This window comes from Dromiciops gliroides, chromosome 2 (genome assembly GCF_019393635.1).
Source record: "Dromiciops gliroides isolate mDroGli1 chromosome 2, mDroGli1.pri, whole genome shotgun sequence".
Taxonomy (NCBI): Eukaryota; Metazoa; Chordata; class Mammalia; order Microbiotheria; family Microbiotheriidae; genus Dromiciops; species Dromiciops gliroides.
This window is the reverse complement of record NC_057862.1, coordinates 254,316,264-254,334,554: the sequence shown is the minus strand read 5'-3', so window position 1 is coordinate 254,334,554 and position 18,291 is coordinate 254,316,264. Positions and strand designations below refer to the sequence as shown.

The 18,291-nt window shown below is 38.7% G+C and overlaps 1 protein-coding gene across 1 annotated transcript in view; it reads left to right on the top strand.

Moving 5' to 3' along the window:
• The window catches only part of LOC122739854 (coiled-coil domain-containing protein 170-like), a 53,570-nt gene extending 37,678 nt beyond the window's left edge, over positions 1-15,892 (top strand). The window contains exons 4-9 of the mRNA XM_043981566.1: positions 714-858; positions 5,358-5,672; positions 7,426-7,626; positions 11,459-11,701; positions 12,944-13,162; positions 15,716-15,892. Coding sequence (XP_043837501.1) covers positions 714-858; positions 5,358-5,672; positions 7,426-7,626; positions 11,459-11,701; positions 12,944-13,162; positions 15,716-15,892 — 1,300 coding nt within the window. The remainder of the gene's footprint in view (positions 1-713; positions 859-5,357; positions 5,673-7,425; positions 7,627-11,458; positions 11,702-12,943; positions 13,163-15,715) is intronic.
• Positions 15,893-18,291: the final 2,399 nt, after the last annotated feature.

The window sequence follows — 18,291 nt, the reverse complement described above, 5'->3', positions numbered from 1 at the left end:
AAGTTCTTGTAGAGTAGACTTTGGGGGATAGATTTTTGAAGGCATGACAAGTACGTGTTAAGGTGGAAAAGGCACAGAGCTGCCTGAAGTACTAGATTGCCCTCCTGGGGCCCATAAGAGGGAACATCGGGGTGCTTTCTTGATGCTAAGAATTGGTGGAATAGGAATGGTTGGAAGTAGGCCCCTGTGTGTTTGCTAGGACAATGTGTAGAACAGAGTTTGAGTGTATAAAGAATGAAGGGTTAGCATTTGACTTGAGTGGCTTTATTGCCGCAGCAGCCCCACTGAGAAGGCTGCTCTGTGGTCTACTGAGTTGCGTGACTCTGGAAAAGTTACTTAACATCTCTGTGCCTCAGTTTCCTCATCTGTAAAATGGGTGTAATAACAGCATCTACCTCCTAGGGTTGTTGTAAAGATAAAATGAGATAATATTTGTAAAGTCCATTGCAACCCTTAAAGCACTATAAAAATGCTAGCTAATATTTTTCCATCTCTCTCCATCTATTCACATACACACATATCACTTGTAGAGAATTATATATTTTTTGCATTTCCTGTGCTATTTCTAGTTTCTCCCCATAAATGGTTAATTTGCCATAGCAAGGAATCCACATTCTTCTTATGGAAATGTTCTACTTTAAAGAGAAAAACCATTTGTTACACTTAACATGTAAGAAATGTATAAGATTAAGACTTGTTAATATTATATACAGAATACAGTTGGTTGAAAGAGAAAAGGCAGAGCAAAAAGCAGCCAGCTTGGAGAAAAAGTTGGTGGATGCCACACACAAATTGGCCTCTTTTATGAGTCTGGATATGAAAGGCCAAGATGATCCCTTTGCGGTTTTGGTGATGAAGGTAAGAGTATTCTACTCATGAGGAATTTTCAAAGAGATAATAATTTTATTCTCCTATGTTTTTCCTTCCTGTATTCTATTTCTAATGGACTAGTTCTGTAGAAAACTGAGCAAATGCCCAATGACCCTTGGGTTAGTTCATCTTTTTCAAAGTGAAGAACACAAGTAGCTGACTATTGATCCCCACATGTTCCCTACCACGATTTGGGCCCCTAGAATTTCTTCTGTGGCATCAAAGAAATTAATCAGATCTTCTGGGAGAAGGCAGTTGAAAAACATCCCTAGGTAGTCTCTCATCTCTCAGGTACCTTTGGAAACATAAGCAAGTGGTAGAAGGAAGAAACAAAGTGGGGAGTGGGCTAGTGGGAGAAGCTCTGGAATTCAGGAGATTTGGATTATAGTCTTGGCTCTGTGTTTAACTAGTTATATTATTTGCCTTAGTCAAGTCAGTTAATTTGCATAATTCTTTCCTCATCTAGAAAATTAGAATAAAAATACTCATTCTTCCTTCTTTGTTATAGGATTGCTATAAAGGTAAGTGAGATATTAGATGAAAAATCACTTTTACAGTTCAAATATTTTTATTATTCTCTTCACTATCATCATCATCATCATTATTATTATTACTATCATTATCATGAAGTGGTTTAGGAACTAATTTAACAACAGTAGAACATCTGGGTGGTACAGTGGAGAAAGTGCTGGGACTGGAGTCAGGAAGACATCTTTTTTTTTTAAACATACATTTTTTTTTTTTTTGGTGAGGCAATTGGGGTTAAGTGACTTGCCCAGGGTCACACAGCTAGTAAGTGTTAAGTGTCTGAGGCCGGATTTGAACTCAGGTACTCCTGAATCCAGGGCTGGTGCTCTATCCACTAGGAAGACATCTTTTTTTTTTTTTATGAGATATTTTATTTTTTCCATTACATGTAAAGATAGTTCTCAACTTTTGTTTATACATGCTTTACAATTTCAGATTTTTCTCCCTCCCTCCCCTCCCTCCCCCCCTCCCCTAGACAGCAGGTAATCTGATATAGGTTAGATCTATATATCTCTATACATAAACATATATATATATATATACACACACACATATATATACACATAATAGCATTAATCCTATTTCTGCATTAATCCTGTTACAAGAGAAAGAATCAGAGCAGTGATGCAAAACCTCAAAATAGAAAAAAAAAACAACAGCACCCAAAACAAAAGAAATAATATGGTTCAATCAGCATCTATACTCCACAGTTCTTTCTTTCTTTTTTTTTTCTTGGATTTGGAGATCCTCTTCTATCATGAGTTCCCTGGAACTCTTCTGTACCATTGCATTGGTGAGAAGAATATAGTCCATCACAGTAGGTCAACACTCAATGTTGATGATACTGTGTACAATGTTCTTCTGGTTCTGCTCATCTCACTCATCATCAGCTCACGTAAGACCCTCCAGGTTTCTCTGAACTCTTCCTGCTCATCATTGGAAGACATCTTCTTGATGTTTGCAGGGGAATGTTGAGAGAGTTCAGATGGGTACAGTACAGAGTACAGCCTGTACTCTGACATTTTGCCTCCGCTCCCCATCTAGACCGCTCTTAATGAATGTACTTTTTTGGGGGGGGGGCAGGGCAATGAGGGTTAAGTGACTTGCCCAGGGTCACACAGCTAGTAAGTGTCAAGTGTCTGAGGCCAGATTTGAACTCAGGTCCTCCTGAATCCAAGGCTGGTGCTTTATCAACTGTGCCACCTAGTTGCCCCCAACTTCTCTTAATGAAGATTAATATTACAATAACTTTTTTGGGCTACTATATCACCATGTTAACTCATGCTCAAATGGATCTATGATATCATCAAAATTACAACGCATTCACATCTGCCCATCCTGTATGACTCTTTTCCATGTCCCCCTATAAGTTTCTCATGAAGGGTTCCCCACAATGTATTGAAGACCTTCCTTAGTTTCTCTTGACATTATGAGGACATCAGTAGAGTAAGTCACTTGGTTATCTGTCAGATACCCCTCATTCTTATCACACAACCATTCCATCTTATTTTTTGTTTATATATTTCCTTAATGGTATCCTTTACTTGGCTTCTCCTTCACAATTCCTTGTTTGTAATGTGCAGCAGACCAATAAAATGCACCAATGCTCATCTCCATTGCTCTTTGAATAGTCTTTAATTTCAAAACTTTAGAGCCTCTGGTGTTCTGTGACTCGTGACCACATGGAAAGACTTGACATTCATCTCTATGATATTTGTCTGGTGACATTCAATCTAACTTTTTAGCCTGTAAAAATCTTTATGGCTCCCAATGCCATAATTTAGTATGATAGTGTTTTCTCCCAGCTTTATATCTCACCTGCAGATCTCATAAATATGCCGTGCCATCTGTGCCTCTATCTAAGTCATTGATAAAGAATGTTAAACAACATAAGGACAATTGCAGATCACTGGGCTACTCTACTATCTTTTTTTTTTTTTTTAGTGAGGCAACTGGGTTAAGTGACTTGCCCAGGGTCACACAGCTAGTAAGTGTTAAGTGTCTGAGGCCGGATTTGAACTCAGGTCCTCCTGAATCCAGAGCCAGTGCTCTATCCACTGCGCCACCTAGCTGCCCCATAATGTTTTGCACTGAGCAGGGCTCTCAGGAGATGCTGTAGGCTTATCTCCAGCCAAGACTTTGTAAACACATTTGACTGACCATCTCTCTATCCTTTTTTTTTTTTTAACAGTTTTTTTTTTTAATTTAGTGAGGCAATTGGGGTTAAGTGACTTGCCCAGGGTCACACAGCTAGTAAGTGTTAAGTGTCTGAGGCTGGATTTGAACTCAGGTACTCCTGACTCCAGGGCTGGTGCTCTATCCCCTGGGCCACCTAGCTGCCCCACTACTCTACTATCGACTTTCCTAACCTACTATAATCTACTCTTAGTGTCTGGTCATTGAATTGGTTTCAGATTCACACAGTTGTATTTCATTCTATTCTACTTATCTCCATTTTAATCATCAGGATATCCAGAGAGACTTTGTCAAATACTTTGCTGGAATGTATGTTTATGGCATTCTCCTGATCTATTGGTCTAATAATTAGGGGCAGCTAATGGATAGAACTTGAGGAAGACATGAGTTCAAATACAGTCTCAAACACTTATTAGCTGTATTACTCTGTCTGCCTCAGTTTCCTCATCTATAAAATGGATATGATAATGAAACCTGCCTCCCAGGGTGAAAATCTAATGAAATAATGTTGTAAAGTGCTTAGTACAGTGTCTGACACATGGAAGGCTTTTTTTGGGGGGGGGGCAGGGCAATGAGGGTTAAGTGTCTTGCCCAGGGTCACACAGCTAGTAAGTGTCAAGCGTCTGAGGTCACATTTGAATTCATGTCCTCCTGAATCCAGGGCTGGTGCTTTATCCACTGTGCCACCTAGCTGCTCCCACATAGAAGGCTCTAGATAAATGCTTGTTTCTTTGTTTACTTCTAGTAACCATTTCCAAAAAGGTAAACAGAATTAATTCGGGAGATATTTTGCTCTACTATGTTGGTTCCATAGGTCTCCTCATTGATAATAATAGTGATGAGAACAAAAAATGTTTCCATTCATATAGTACTTTGAAAGCATTGAATTTTTCAAAGTGGTTTTATATGTATTGTGTAAGAAGATAGTACAAGTATTCTTATTCCCATTTTACAGATGAGGAAAAGCACGATACAAAGAAATTAATTAATTTGTTTAAGGCAGGTCCTGGACTCAAGACTCTTGGCTCCCAGCCTAGTGGGGTTTTTTGTTTTTTTTTTTTTTTGGTGAGGCAATTGGGGTTAAGTAACTTTCCCAGGGTCACACAGCCAGTAAGTGTTGAGTGTCTGAGGCCAGATTTGAACTCAGGTCCTCCTGACTCCAGGACCGGTGTTCTGCCCCAAGCCTAGTGTTTTTTACTACTCACTTGCACTAGGCTTCTGATTCTTCATCTCTAAAATTAAGGGATTGGACATACTATCCACCTCCAAAGTAAGAACTGATATTGATGGAACAGACTGAAGCATGCTAGTTTTCACTTTCTTTCATTTTTTTCTTTTAATCAAGTTTTCTTGTACAAAAATGACAACTATGATAATGTTTTACCTAATCATACATGTATAACCCATATCTGACTGTTTGCCACCTCAGGGAGGGGGTGGAGAAGGGAGGGAAGGAGGGATAAAAATTGGAACTCAAAACTATAAATAAAAATGTTTATTATTAAAAAATAAAATTAATAAAATAAAATTAAGGGGTTAGATCAGATGATATCTAAGATCCCTTCCAACCCTATAAATGAAGGCTCTAACAACTCTTTATGTATGGTCCATGGCCTTGTACTCCCAAATAAGAGTCTATGGCCTTATTTATATTCAGAAAAAAAGATAAGGAACATCCTTTAACCTTAAAGAGCATATTAGAATGACTGTGAAATCACTCAATTTGAAAGACAGAGATTTAATGTATATATTGGCATGTTTAGGACAACGATGAAGCTACCCTGGCCAAGAACTTGGAAAGAGAAAATATTTTTCTCTTAGAGAGACTGAAAGAAGGGCAGAAGGTTTGGGATAAATGTCAATATGATTTGTTCCACAAGGAAAAGCAAATGTCTACAATAGATCAAACCCCATTCAACCTCAACTGGGAAACAAAAACTACCCAGACCCAGTACCAGAACTTCATCAATCAACTTGCTACTCTTTTAAGCAACACCCTTATCACTGTACCAGCTACAGAGGAAGCTGTGAGAGAAAGGATACAAGAAATTAGTACTAATGAACAGTCTTGGAAATATGTAAGTATTGTGGCAGAAAAGTTGTCATTTTAAAATTTGGGGCTTATGAGGTTGGTTCCTCATTTCCTAATACTTTGCCTCATTTTACACATTGAAAGCCCATTTTTGTTGTTGGGCTTTCACTACAGTAAGGCAAGTGAAGGACTAAGAATTTATTTTGTCTTTGTTTTGTGGGGCAATGAGGGTTAAGTAACTTGCCCAGGATCACACAGCTAGTAAAGGACTAAGAATTTATAAAGCCAATTTTTCCTATCATGATGGTTTCAGTTGCTAAAACCCTACAATGCTGCTTATATCATTTCTGAGGAAGATCTCCCAAAGTCACTTGGAAGCATATCTAGTGAATATGTGATGACTGTCAAACTTTTGCTCCCTGTAGAAGCAGCTACTGTATTTATTTATTTATTTATTTTTTGGAGAGGCAATGGGGATTAAGTGACTTGCCCAGGGTCACACAGCTAGTAAGTGTTAAGTGTCTGAGGCCAGCTTTGAACTCAGGTCCTCCTGAATCCAGGGCCGATGCTTTATCCACTGCGCCACCTAGCTGCCCCTTGCAGCTACTGTATTTAAAACCAAAAAGGTATCAAACAGATTTTTTTAACAAGTCAAACCAATTGTTCAATTTCATCAGAATAGTTGAACCAATAGACTCATGTAGATAATTCACAACCCTGAAATTATAGTAGCAAGAATTGTTTCTTCCTCCCCTCCACCTCCAATTCACAGAAATGTTGATGTTTATTTTGGATTGAGTATGTGTTGCAGAGGCTTTCTACATAAAAATCTTGGTTTTGCTTAATATTCTAGGTCCTTTCATTGTGGAGGGTTCTCTGGTGTTTTGAAAATTTATTAGATGGTTCCATTATTATTATTATTATTGGGTGGGGCAATGGGGGTTAAGTGACTTGCCCAGGGTCACACAGATAGTAAGTGTCAAGTATTTGAGTCAGATTTGAACTCAGGTCCTCCTGAATCCAGGGCCGGTGCTTTATCCACTGTTCCACTTAGCTGCCTCCCAGATGGTTCCATTACTAAATTTAAACTGAAGTATTCTATTTTCATACACCAGCCTCCCTTCTCTTCTTTTTTTTTTTTTTTCAGGGCAATGGGGATTAAGTGACTTGCCCAGGGTCACACAGCTAGTAAGTGTCAAGTGTCTGAGGCCGGATTTAAACTCAGGTACTCCTAAATCCAGGGCCGGTGCTTTATCCACTGTTCCATCTAGCTGCACCCCCCGCCCTTCTCTTCTATTAATTTCTTTTTGTTTGTTTGTTTGTTTTAGTGAGGCAATTGGGGTTAAGTGACTCACCCAGGGTCACATAGCTAGTAAGTGTTAAGTGTCTGAGGCTGGATTTGAACTCAGGTACTCCCGACTCCAGGGTCGGTGCTCTATCCACTGCGCCACCTAGCTGCCCTCTTCTATTCATTTCAACCAATAATCTACACTGCAAATTTCCTTGAGGGAGTGTCTTGGCAGCATAATGAAATCCATATTTTGACTATAATAATTAGACTTGGGGCAACTAGGTGGCGCAGTGGATAAAGCACTGGCTCTGGATTCAGGAGGACCTGAGTTCAAATGCAGCCTCAGACACTTGACATTTACTAGCTGTGTGACCCTGGGCAAGTCACTTAACCCTAATTGCCTCACCAAAAAAACCCCAATAATAATTAGACTTGCATGTTTGGCTTTGAAAGGAAGGCACAACCATAGAATATAGAAACAAACACCAGTTTTGTAATTTACCTGCAGAAAACTGATGTCCTTCAGCAGGAGGTCCAGTTGCTAACTCGTCAGGTTGAGCAGTTGCATCAGCTGTATCAAGAAGCTGTGTGTGACTCATCCCAAACTGAAGAAAAGCCTCTGGAACAAAAGAAAGCCACGAAGCTCTCAGAAGGGACAATTGCCACTGATGACTTCTTTCAAGGGAAATGGGATTTAGACAAGAAGAAAGTAAGATTTCACTGAAGTACATGGCAAGGAAAATGAATATTTAATAGTCCCAATTCTGCCCAATGAGCATAAAATATAATATCATTATTAGCATTCTTTATTTTTGCATTATTAGCATTCTTGAGGGTTTTTTTTGGGGGGGGACAACAAATCTATTATTCCTATGCTCCTTTATTGTGCAGAAGTTAATGAAAAGTCCATACTCCCTCTTCATCACTAAAAACATATTTGATTTGTGGAGTAAGGAAATTTGTTATGTAATTTTATTTTATTTTTATTTTTTGGTCATGTAATTTTAAAAGAAGATCCTATAAAAATGATTATGTAATGGTGGAATTTCAGGTGTAATAACAACTAGATGGGAGAGGTATTTTTGAACAGGGAGCATTCCTGGTGAAATTATGGACTGTCAGTCAATAAGTGCCTGTCGCTAGAAGCATGCACAATATACTCTGGCTGATGCAATTTCCTTCATGGATATTTGGTGAGCCTGTTTCTGGGCACACCCTGAAGAGGAGAGTAGGGGCCTCTATCACTCCATACTTAGAAACAGGTTCCCTCAGCTTACCCATGAGGGATAGTTAGCATCAGACCAAGCACACTACACATGCTTCCTAAGGATTGAGCTCTCATTGGCCAGTCATGTTACGCTGCTACTATGCTCCATGAATTCATAATCTAATGGGGGACTCAGCTTACAAATAACTTAGGGCCACTTCAAACCAAACCACAAACAGTCACAGGTCATCCACTTTACAGTGTTGTTGTTTTTTATACCATTCATGAGAGGCAGCATGGTGGAGCTCTATAGATGCAGTACTTAGGATAAGATCTGAATTTGGATCTCAGCTCCACCCATTAGTTGTTGGGTGACCTTGAATAAACAGCTTCAACTTTTAGGGTTTGTTTACTCATTTATACAATGGGGGTGATAAGACCTAACCTATAGGATTGTAGTGAGGCTCAAATGAACCTACGGATCTGTCAATGGATCTAAAATGCTTCATAAATCTTTGCAAGTGCCTTGCAAATGGAAAGCATTATTATACCTAACAAAATTCTGTGCCACTCCAAAAAAGTGATTGACCTGTGGGTAACACACTAGCAATAAATTTTGTGAATTCAGTTTTTTTGGTGAAGCAATTGGGGTTAAGTGACTTGCCCAAGGTCACACAACTAGTAAGTGTCAAATGTCTGAGGCTGGATTTGAACTCAGGTCCTCCTGACTCTAGGGCCTGTGCTCTATTCACTGTACCACCTAGCTGCCCCATGAATTCATTTAAAAAATAACCTATGTGTATAACTAAACAATTTGGTTGCGATTGATGAAAATTAATGTGGAGTAATGTTTTGGAAATCAGATGATCTGGTTTGAAAATTTTTAGTTTTACCAAATTAAAAAAAAATTTTTTTTGAATGTGAACTTATCTGAGGAGCTAGTAGCTAGTAAAGTTTTTTTTCATTGTGAAAGAAAGTTGGCCTGTGCTATACTTTAAGAGTGTCAGTATACAGGGTGGGTCAAAAGTCACCAATATTTAATAACTCCTTTATTTTTTGTTTTTAATTTACAATATCATATCATCATATACAGTATACATAGGAAATGAATTTACATTACATGTGAACAATCACATCTTTTAAGTGGCAAAAAAAGAAAGAAAAATAATTTTCAAAAAGTTACTAAAACATTAGATCCCTTTGTGACTTTTGCCCCACCTTGTATATTCTTTTCTTCTTCCTCTTCCCCTTCCCTCCCCAAACCAGGTAGATTTAGCATCAACAAAGGCTTCATCAAAAATAATTATTTTAGGGTCCATTCTAGTATGGTTACATAATTAAATGTTTGGGCTATTTTTTGTCTCATAAGGTAATATGTGTACAGCTCTTTGCAAACCTTAAAACACTATATAAATGTCAGCTCTCTTACTCAACTTGGTGAGTGCACAGGGTGATAAATAAGCCTTTGTTTGGGGCCGATTATCTTTTATGGAAGGTGTGAGTATGCCCACTGGCAACACTCTACCGCCATCTAGTGGTTTGGATTCTCCTAGAGTCCTGTTGAGAGGATTGGATGCTTACCAATCAGGAACCATGGTTCCAAGGATCAGTGGGATCCCATTGCGTTAACCTTTAAAGGGAGTCTTCCATCTCATATTTAATCTTTTCTTTGTTTTTTCTCCTTTCCAGAGAATAGGCTGGCATAATAGAGAGAATCCCAATCCTGTAGGTGGCCGGAGAGGGGTAAAGGTGGGGTGGGAGAGAGGATATATTACTCTCCCAGGAATCCAGTAATGTCTCTCTTGAGGCAAAGGCCCATGAGCCCCTTGAATTCTCAACCATGTGGCTGGAGAATAAAGCCCCAGACCACAAGGTAAAATAGAGAAGAAGGAATTCTCTGGACCGCATGATCCCACAATCCATAGATTTTTATCTAGAGAAGGTGACTTCCTGGCTTTGGGATTGTCTTGATAGGAGAAGAGAGTCACGCAGATGGCAGCAGTGGAAGCTGTGCCACAATAGAGGGGAGCAAAAGACCTGAACTTTCACCCCTAAAAGTTACATTGGCCTGTTACTGGCCAATGTAGACAGGTCTGTCTGTCTAGAAGCCCCTTCCAAGAGAGTGAAACCCTCAGATAGTACCATAACTATGAAGTTCAGTCTGCATTTCTGGGGCTGAAAAAGGAATATGAGTTTGTTTCCTCCTTATTAATTCCAAATTAATTTTCTCCTACAGGAAATCCAAACAACAGAGTTTCTCTTCCATGAATCTGGAGGGCATTATAAGCCTGAGGAAAAGGTGAAACTCATTAGAAGGGGAGGAGAATTGTGGAGCTTGTTGATGGACTATGTTCTGTGTTTTCTGAGGGGTGGAACAAAGGTTATCCTGTGTCTAAAGTGCACATTTCTTTTCTTAAGGGCCTTTATCCACATCTGTAGGCACTTAGATGTGTGTTATATTCAAATACCATGCTGACATTTTCCTTGGAGGCAACACGGGAGAGGCAATGTAAACCAAAGAGAAAATTATTTTTGATGTTCCCTAGATTGAATCTGGTCTATTTAAGCCCAGACAGAGCTTGGGGCTCAGATTCATGAGTCTGGACCTAGTTGGGCTCCTTGATTTGTCTCTGTCATAGTGATCCAATTAAAAAAAAAGAACACAACAAAAACTAATGTCACATAGGTAGTGAGAGCCAGAATTTGAACCCAGTTCCTCTTTCTACAACTCTAGGGCCCTTTCCACTGTCTTTGAATCAACAATAAAGTTAATAATAATAGTAATAAAAGTTGGAGCTAACATAACATCCTATCCCAACCAAGCCAGAGGTTGATTTCATGGTAATGTTACCAATTCTTGGGTGCATAAATGGAACTCAAAACATCAACAAGAAAGTTACAGCTTATACAAATATGACTTTTCTGTTATAAAGCACTTCACATATATTGTCCAATCTGACCCTCACAATAAATCTGTGGGGTAGGAAGTACAAGGATTATGAGTCCCATTTTACAGATGAAGAAACTGAAGCCTAGGGAGGAGAGACAAAAATCTGGGACTCAAAACACAAGGCTACTTTATTCCTTCTCTAGGACTCTGTATGGCTTGCTTCTGAAGTGGATGTTGGTTGTATTTGTTAATGAATTTAACCTTGAGTTAAAAGAATGACTTACTAATCAACCATGGCTCTAGTGTGGGTAACCCCAGAAACATTAAGTATTTTTTACTTTTTACTTCTCTCTCTCTTTCTCTCTCTCTCTTTGGATTTGCCCAGGGTCAAACATTAAGTATTTTAAGACACTCTTAAGGACCCACTCCTTTGTTCCAATGCAGGGAGAAGCTCAAAGGGAAAAAAATGAATTGAAGACTTCCCAGACAGAAGAGTTGGACAAGAAGTTCAGGAAGCTAGAAAAAGAAAAAAGACAACAGATTCGGTTGCATATTGAACAGAGCTTGCAGAACCTAACAACTCTAAGACTGGAGGGCAAGATGGAGAAACTTGAGAAAGAGCTCAGTGAAATGAAATTGTCAAATCAAAACATGAAAACTCAACTGACAAGAGTCAACGACCTCAAAGTAAGTTGAGATGGGGGCAGCTAGGTGGTGCAGTGGATAAAGTCCTGGATTCAGGACGACCTGAGTTCAAATCCAGCCTCAGACACTTGACACTAGCTGTGTGACCCTGGACAAGTCACTTAACCCTCACTGCCCCGCAAAAACCAAAAAAACAAAGTAAGTTGAAATAAGCAAAGTTGTTTCAGAAACTCAACCAGGGTCTTTGACTCTCACTATTTCATGAAGCCCCTCTATTTCATTTAAACAAACAGGTCCCCTTTTAGCTCTTCACTTAAGGGAAATTTTCCAAACTATTAGTCATCTTATTGTTTTCCTCCAGACCTTCTCCAAGTAAGTTCTCCACTGAGTGTTCCAGTGGTGGGGTCCCCAAAATAAATTTCTAGATTACACCAGTTATTGTCATTCAATTCAGAGACAGTTGGCACAATCCATAGAGGGCTAGACTTGTAGTCAGCCAACCTGAGTTGGGATAATAAGCTCTTTGACCCTGGCAAAGACTCCAAGCCTCAGTTCCTTCACCTGTAAAATGGGACAACCAGACCTGTATTATTTATCTAATAGTGTTGTTGTGAGGTTTAATTATAAATAGCAAGTTCTATATAAATGGTGGCTGTTATTACACACTTATGGATCAACCAATGAAATTTTCAGCTTACTGGCAACAGTCTGGCCAGACTTTCCCTCTTGTTTCTCTGTGTGTGGTTAGCACAGACTATAAGCTTCTTGAAGTCAGGAACTCACCTTCTACTTGATATTGAATTTCTGGTATGAGACACAACATCCTGTATACTTCACTGTGAGTAGACTCTTAATGATTATTTTTTTTATTTGTCAAGAATGATGATATTTATGATTGTGTATTCTTCCTCCTCAATTATGAGCAACTAGGTAGACCAGTGGTTAGGTCCTTGGCCTTAGAGTCAGGAAGACCTGACGTGTTCAAATCCAGTCTTAGACAATTACTAGCTATGTGACTTACAGTGCTAACCTCTCTTCCTCTGTTTCCTCAACTGTAAAATGGAGATAATAGTCAAACCTACTTCCCAGGATTGTTGTGAGGATCAACTGAGATGATATTTGTAAAGTGCTTAGCTCAGTGCCTTGCTCTTAGTAGGCACTTAATAAATACTTGTTCCCTTCCCCCTTTTATATTTGCCCAGCATTTTGCAGGGAAGATACGCAAATTTGCCTAGCATATAAAGGAGAAATAGAATCTTAGTCATTTTCTCCCTGCCCCCACAGGACAAAACCATTGAAAAGCTCCAGAAATCTTTAAAAAAGGTTGAAACGATTAAAGAGAAAGCAACCAAAAAAGTGATTAATTTGAAAACAACATTAAACTGCACTGAGCAAGAAGCCAGAGAGGACAAAGAAAGGGCCTATCAGATGCTTGAAGCTGTCACTAATGAGCTATACACAGTAAAAAGAGCACTTGAAGAAGTTGTAAGACGAGAAAAACAGGTACTTTTTTTTTCTACTTCCTAATAAGAACCATTTAAAAGAAAGGAATGTCTAAAGGGTTACTCATAATTTAGCATTGTTTCAATTAAAAGTCAGTTTCTCATATTTGCTGTGTGTAATTTAAGATTCTAAATGTGGATTCTAATCTCTTCCCCCAGTTTTGGGGGAAACTGACTAAAATCACTGATAAAATGAGTTTAGGTTTTTAAGGGTTTATTGAAAAATAGAAAGAAAAAGATTGAGAACAGAATTCCAGCAGCCTGGCATTCCTATCTTTCCTCAAATTTCCTGTGAAGTCCTCTGCCGCCACCACCACCATCAAGTCAGGAACCCAAAAGAGCGAGAGCTCTCTGTGCAGGCCCTCTTTCCTCCTTCCTGTCTCCTCCCAGAAAATAGGAGGCTCCTCAAGTTGATTGGCTGATAGCCTTGATAGACAGCACCCATGAGCAAACGTCACTTCCTGACGCCAAGGAAAAGCCACATGGTCTTGCCCTCTGAGGCATTTTCCTCATGGCGGAGTTTTCCCACAGCAAGTCTCCAGTAGGTGGCATCATTCCAATCATTACAGCTACTTAGGAAGTTATAGTCTTATTCAATTACTATGGAAATCCCTTTTTATTTTTTGGTCAAGGATTCTTTATCTCTCAGATGACCAAGTTTCCTAGAAGATTGTTATTTTCTAGTATGAAAGGTCTCCATAAAATATTTCATTTTCAAATGTTTCTTAATATCTAATTCAAAATTTAGTAGGTGCCTAATAGTTTCACAACAGCAATGAAGTTAAGTCCATTTTATATTAAAATATTTCATTATATTTTGTGTTCTTCATATGTACTCATTATGTACTACATAGTATTATTCAATTCAACAAACATTAATCAATTATTTTATGTGGTCACACTGCATTTTTTTTTTTGGTGGGGCAATGAGGGTTAAGTGACTTGTCCAGGGTCACACAGTGAGATAAGCATCAAGTGTCTGAGGCCAAATTTGAACTCAGGTCCTCCTGAATCCAGTGCCGGTGTTTTATTCACAGGGCCACCTAGCTGCCCCAGTCACACTGCATTTTATTAGGGGTATTCAATATAAGGCAGCTAAGTGGTAAAATGGATAGAAAGCTGGACCTGAAGTCAGGAAGACTCATCTTTCTGCATTCAAATCTAGTCTCAGACACTTACTAGCAGTGTGACCCTGGGCAAATTGCTTTAACCCTGTTTACCTCATAGGATAGGTGAGCAAATATAAGGTAATTTGAAGAGGGAGTGTGCATTAAAAAATAGGAACAGAAGTTTTTTGTAGGAGGTGTCATACAAGAATGTAATAAGGAACCTGAAGATTTTTGAGAGCAAGAGCGATAGGGACAGTTTCTGGTCTTAGGAAGACTATTTTGGCATGTACATCAAGGGTTGATTGGAGATAGAAGGAAATGGAAGCCAGGAGAACAATTAGGAATCTTTTATGGGGGGGCAGCTAGGTGGCTCAGTGGATAAAGCACCAGCACTGGATTTAGGAGGACCTGAGTTCAAATCCAGCCTCAGACACTTGATAGTTACTAGCTGTGTGACCCTGGGCAAGTCACTTAACCCTCATTGCCCCGCCAAAAAAAAAGACTCTTTTACCATATTGAAGGTTAGAGGTAATGAGGGCAGTAACCACTGAATATAGAGAAGAGGATGCAAAAGAAATTTTGAGGCTAGACTTAACAAAACTTGGTGAAGGATTGGATTACAGCTGCTTGGGTGTGTTTACTAGACTGTAAACTCCATGAGGACAGGCTCTACCCAGGGGTCCCAAAAGTCTGAATGTAGTTTTAAGATATTGAAGCTTATTCTCAGCAATACATTGATCCAAGTTAATTCCAAAGGACTCAATGAAAAATGCTACTTATCTCCAGAGAAAGAATTGATGGAGTCAGAATCCAGGCTGAAGCATACTATTTTTCTTTATTTTTTTACTCTCATGTTTTTTTTCCTTTGGATCTGTGTCTTTTTTCACAACATAACTAATATGGTAATGTGCTTTGCATGATTAAACATGTATAACCTATATCAAATTGTTTACTGTCTCAGAGAGGGGGGAGGTAAGGAAGGAAGGGAAGGAAGGAGAGAAGGAAGAAATTTGGAACTCAAAATTTTTAAAAAATGTTAAAAATTATCTTCACATGTAATTAGGGGGAAAATATTAATTTAAAAGGTATTGAAGCTTTTGTTATTATTCTTATGATTAAAACTTTAAAATGCTCTAAGATCTTTGGGATAGACTGTATTTATTCTAGTAAAAACTCTACTTTTGGGCTTAGAGGGTAGATGCCTAATAAATTTTGAATTAAATATTAAGAAATATATTTGAAAATGCAATATCATTCATGGAGACCATACCAGAAAAGAAAACTTCTCTAGGAAATTGTTTAAAAACCTTGTTTGATGCTCTATGTTACCACTGTTCATTTAAAAAGTGGTTCTTTTTAGGAGTTGTGTTAAACAAGTGAATATCAAAAATCCTGTGCCACTGATACTATTTTTTCTTTTCTTTTTCTGTGTGACTTTTTTGTAGCTCATGGATTTTAGAGAATCTGTTTTGAAGATGATGGGCTTTAACATCAAAATTCCAGACAAGGAAGTCATTAATCAACTCAAGCCCATCATACAAGCTTATGAAATTTCTTTAATTACATCTAACAGCAGACCAAAGGTTGCTGGTGATTGTAAGACCAGCCAAGAGAATGAATGACAAAGAAGACATTTGGCATTTTCCCCACTTTGTTGCCACCAACCAGACCTAAAATGACAGACTGTTTTCTGTTACAGTTTGAATATAAGACCTGTGGAAGATGGCTAGAGAATGAATAAATATGTTTGGCATTTTAATTTATTCAGTCTGTAATGTTTGTCATTTGATTCCTTCCCACTTTCTCATATTTCACTCTTTTACTTTATTTCTCTCAGCTTTTGCTATGGTTTATTCTTGACTTGTCATCTGTAATTTGTTTGAGGTAGTTTGAACCTAAGATTTCATCAGTGTGGGAACTCCACTAATGCATATCAACAATTCTGTAATTTATAGTATTGACCTATATTTATATTTTATCCTGTAACTTATTGTCTTAATTACTCGAAATGCTGACAGGTTAGATCGCAAACCCAGAGTAACATAGCTAGTATGTGGAAGAGGTAGGGTTTGAACCTATTTCTGTCTCTAAGGCTAATTCTTATTCCACTAAAAGTTATTAAAAACAGGATACTTATTCTATAATATTTTTGTCCTCTTTGTGCATAGTTTGATTATTTTTAACCCATAGTTAGAGATGTATGTATTGCCAAGATGAAAATTTATTGTTATGCTAATCTCTCTAGTAAAGATCAAATACAGGGGGCAGCTAGGTGGCACAGTGGATAAAGCACTGGCCCTGGATTCAGGAGGACCTAAATTCAAATGCAGCTTCAGACACTTGACACTAGCTGTGTGACTCTGGGCAAGTCACTTAACCCTCATTGCCCCGCAAAAAAGAAAATTAAAAAATTAAACATTTAAAAATTAAAAAGAACAAATACAGATGAGAATTGTAGGGGTTTTTTTTAGTTGATATTTCTCTTTTGACAAAGATGAGCATTTGTGTTTCAAAAACTGATTATCTCCTTTGTAAGGGGCTAAAATCCTAGCTATATTATCTAAAATATCTAATGAGTGGTCGCCAATAAATTATAAGCTTTAGCAAGAGTAAGTTTTTAAGTATTTATTAAAGAGTATTAGGGTCTAATGATCGGAGAGAAAGGTAAAAATATAACTATTTCTAAGAGACCCCATCATCCGACCTACCATGGCAAGGTCAGGAACCAAAAAGATCCAACGTTTCCTTCTTTCTCCCAGAAGCCTCCTGTGAAACTGGGAACATCCTGTCCACATGTGCACACACAACTCCAAGCTAATTGGCTGGTAGCTTTGATAGACAGTACCCACAAGCAAACGTCACTTCCTGACGCCAAGGAAAAGTCACATGGCTTGCCCTTAGACACCTTCTCCTCATGGCAGAGCTTTAGGTGGCGTCACTCCAATTGTTACACCTTAATACCAATATAGCATGGTTGTACTGGCCGTAAGGGAGCCGGTTCTTGGAACATGCATGGGTATTCCCTACCTGCTTCTAGTCCAAGTGACCACATGGAAAATTGTGGATAGCCTGTTTCTTCTGGCTGTGCCTAAGGGGCTTGTGCTATGTATTGAAGAAGAATCTTCTAACTGGCCCTGAGAACTGATGACTAGAGTTTCCAAGTTGAACTCAGTGTGCATATAAAGGGAATGACCGAACTCTCTGGTTCTCTCTCTGTGTCTCTGTCTCTGTGTCTCTGCGTCTCTGTCTCTGTCTCTTTCTGTCTCTGTCTCTGTCTCTGTCTCTGTCTCTGTCTCTGTCTCTGTCTCTCTGTCTCTCTCTCTCTCTCTCTCTCTCTCTCTCTCTCACACACACACACACACACCCTCCCTCCCTCTTGGTTTTGAAGCAAGAAGGCTTCCTGAAGACCTAGCTGGAAGAAGAGTGGCTTCCTGGTCTCTTTGTGTACCACTCGGACACGGTAACTGTGAGCATATGTCTACTTCTGTCTTTTTTTTTTATTGTTCTTTCCTGATCTTAGGCAAATAAGCCTTTTAAGATAGAAGTATTTGTATAACCTGATGATCTCAGAAGATCCAGAAAGAAAGTAGAAAGGGATAAACTCTCAGGATCTAGGCAAAAGCTATATGGGAAGCTTTATGAGGATTCTCCACAGGAAGAAAAAGACTTACACTGCAGGAGTTTATAAGTTATCCCTTTGCCATGTGTTCTCCTCACACGTGCCTCATTGCCATTGTTAGAGCTCTCTTTTCACTGGACATAGTATTTTTTTTGAGGGACAATGTGACCCAGGTTTTTTTTGGGGGGGGATATGTTATACCAACTCTTCTTACTTAGAATTTATTTGATGATTGCCTTTTCTAAAAGCTAATTAAATCTGGCTGACTTGATTGTTAATAAGGAGCATGTATGTCAATAGGGACTCATGAACAGTAATGCTAGGAGAAACAGCCCCTCTCAGTTTTTTGTCAGACATTCAATAAACATTTATTTTTCTTTTTAATTTTTTCTTGCAGGGCAA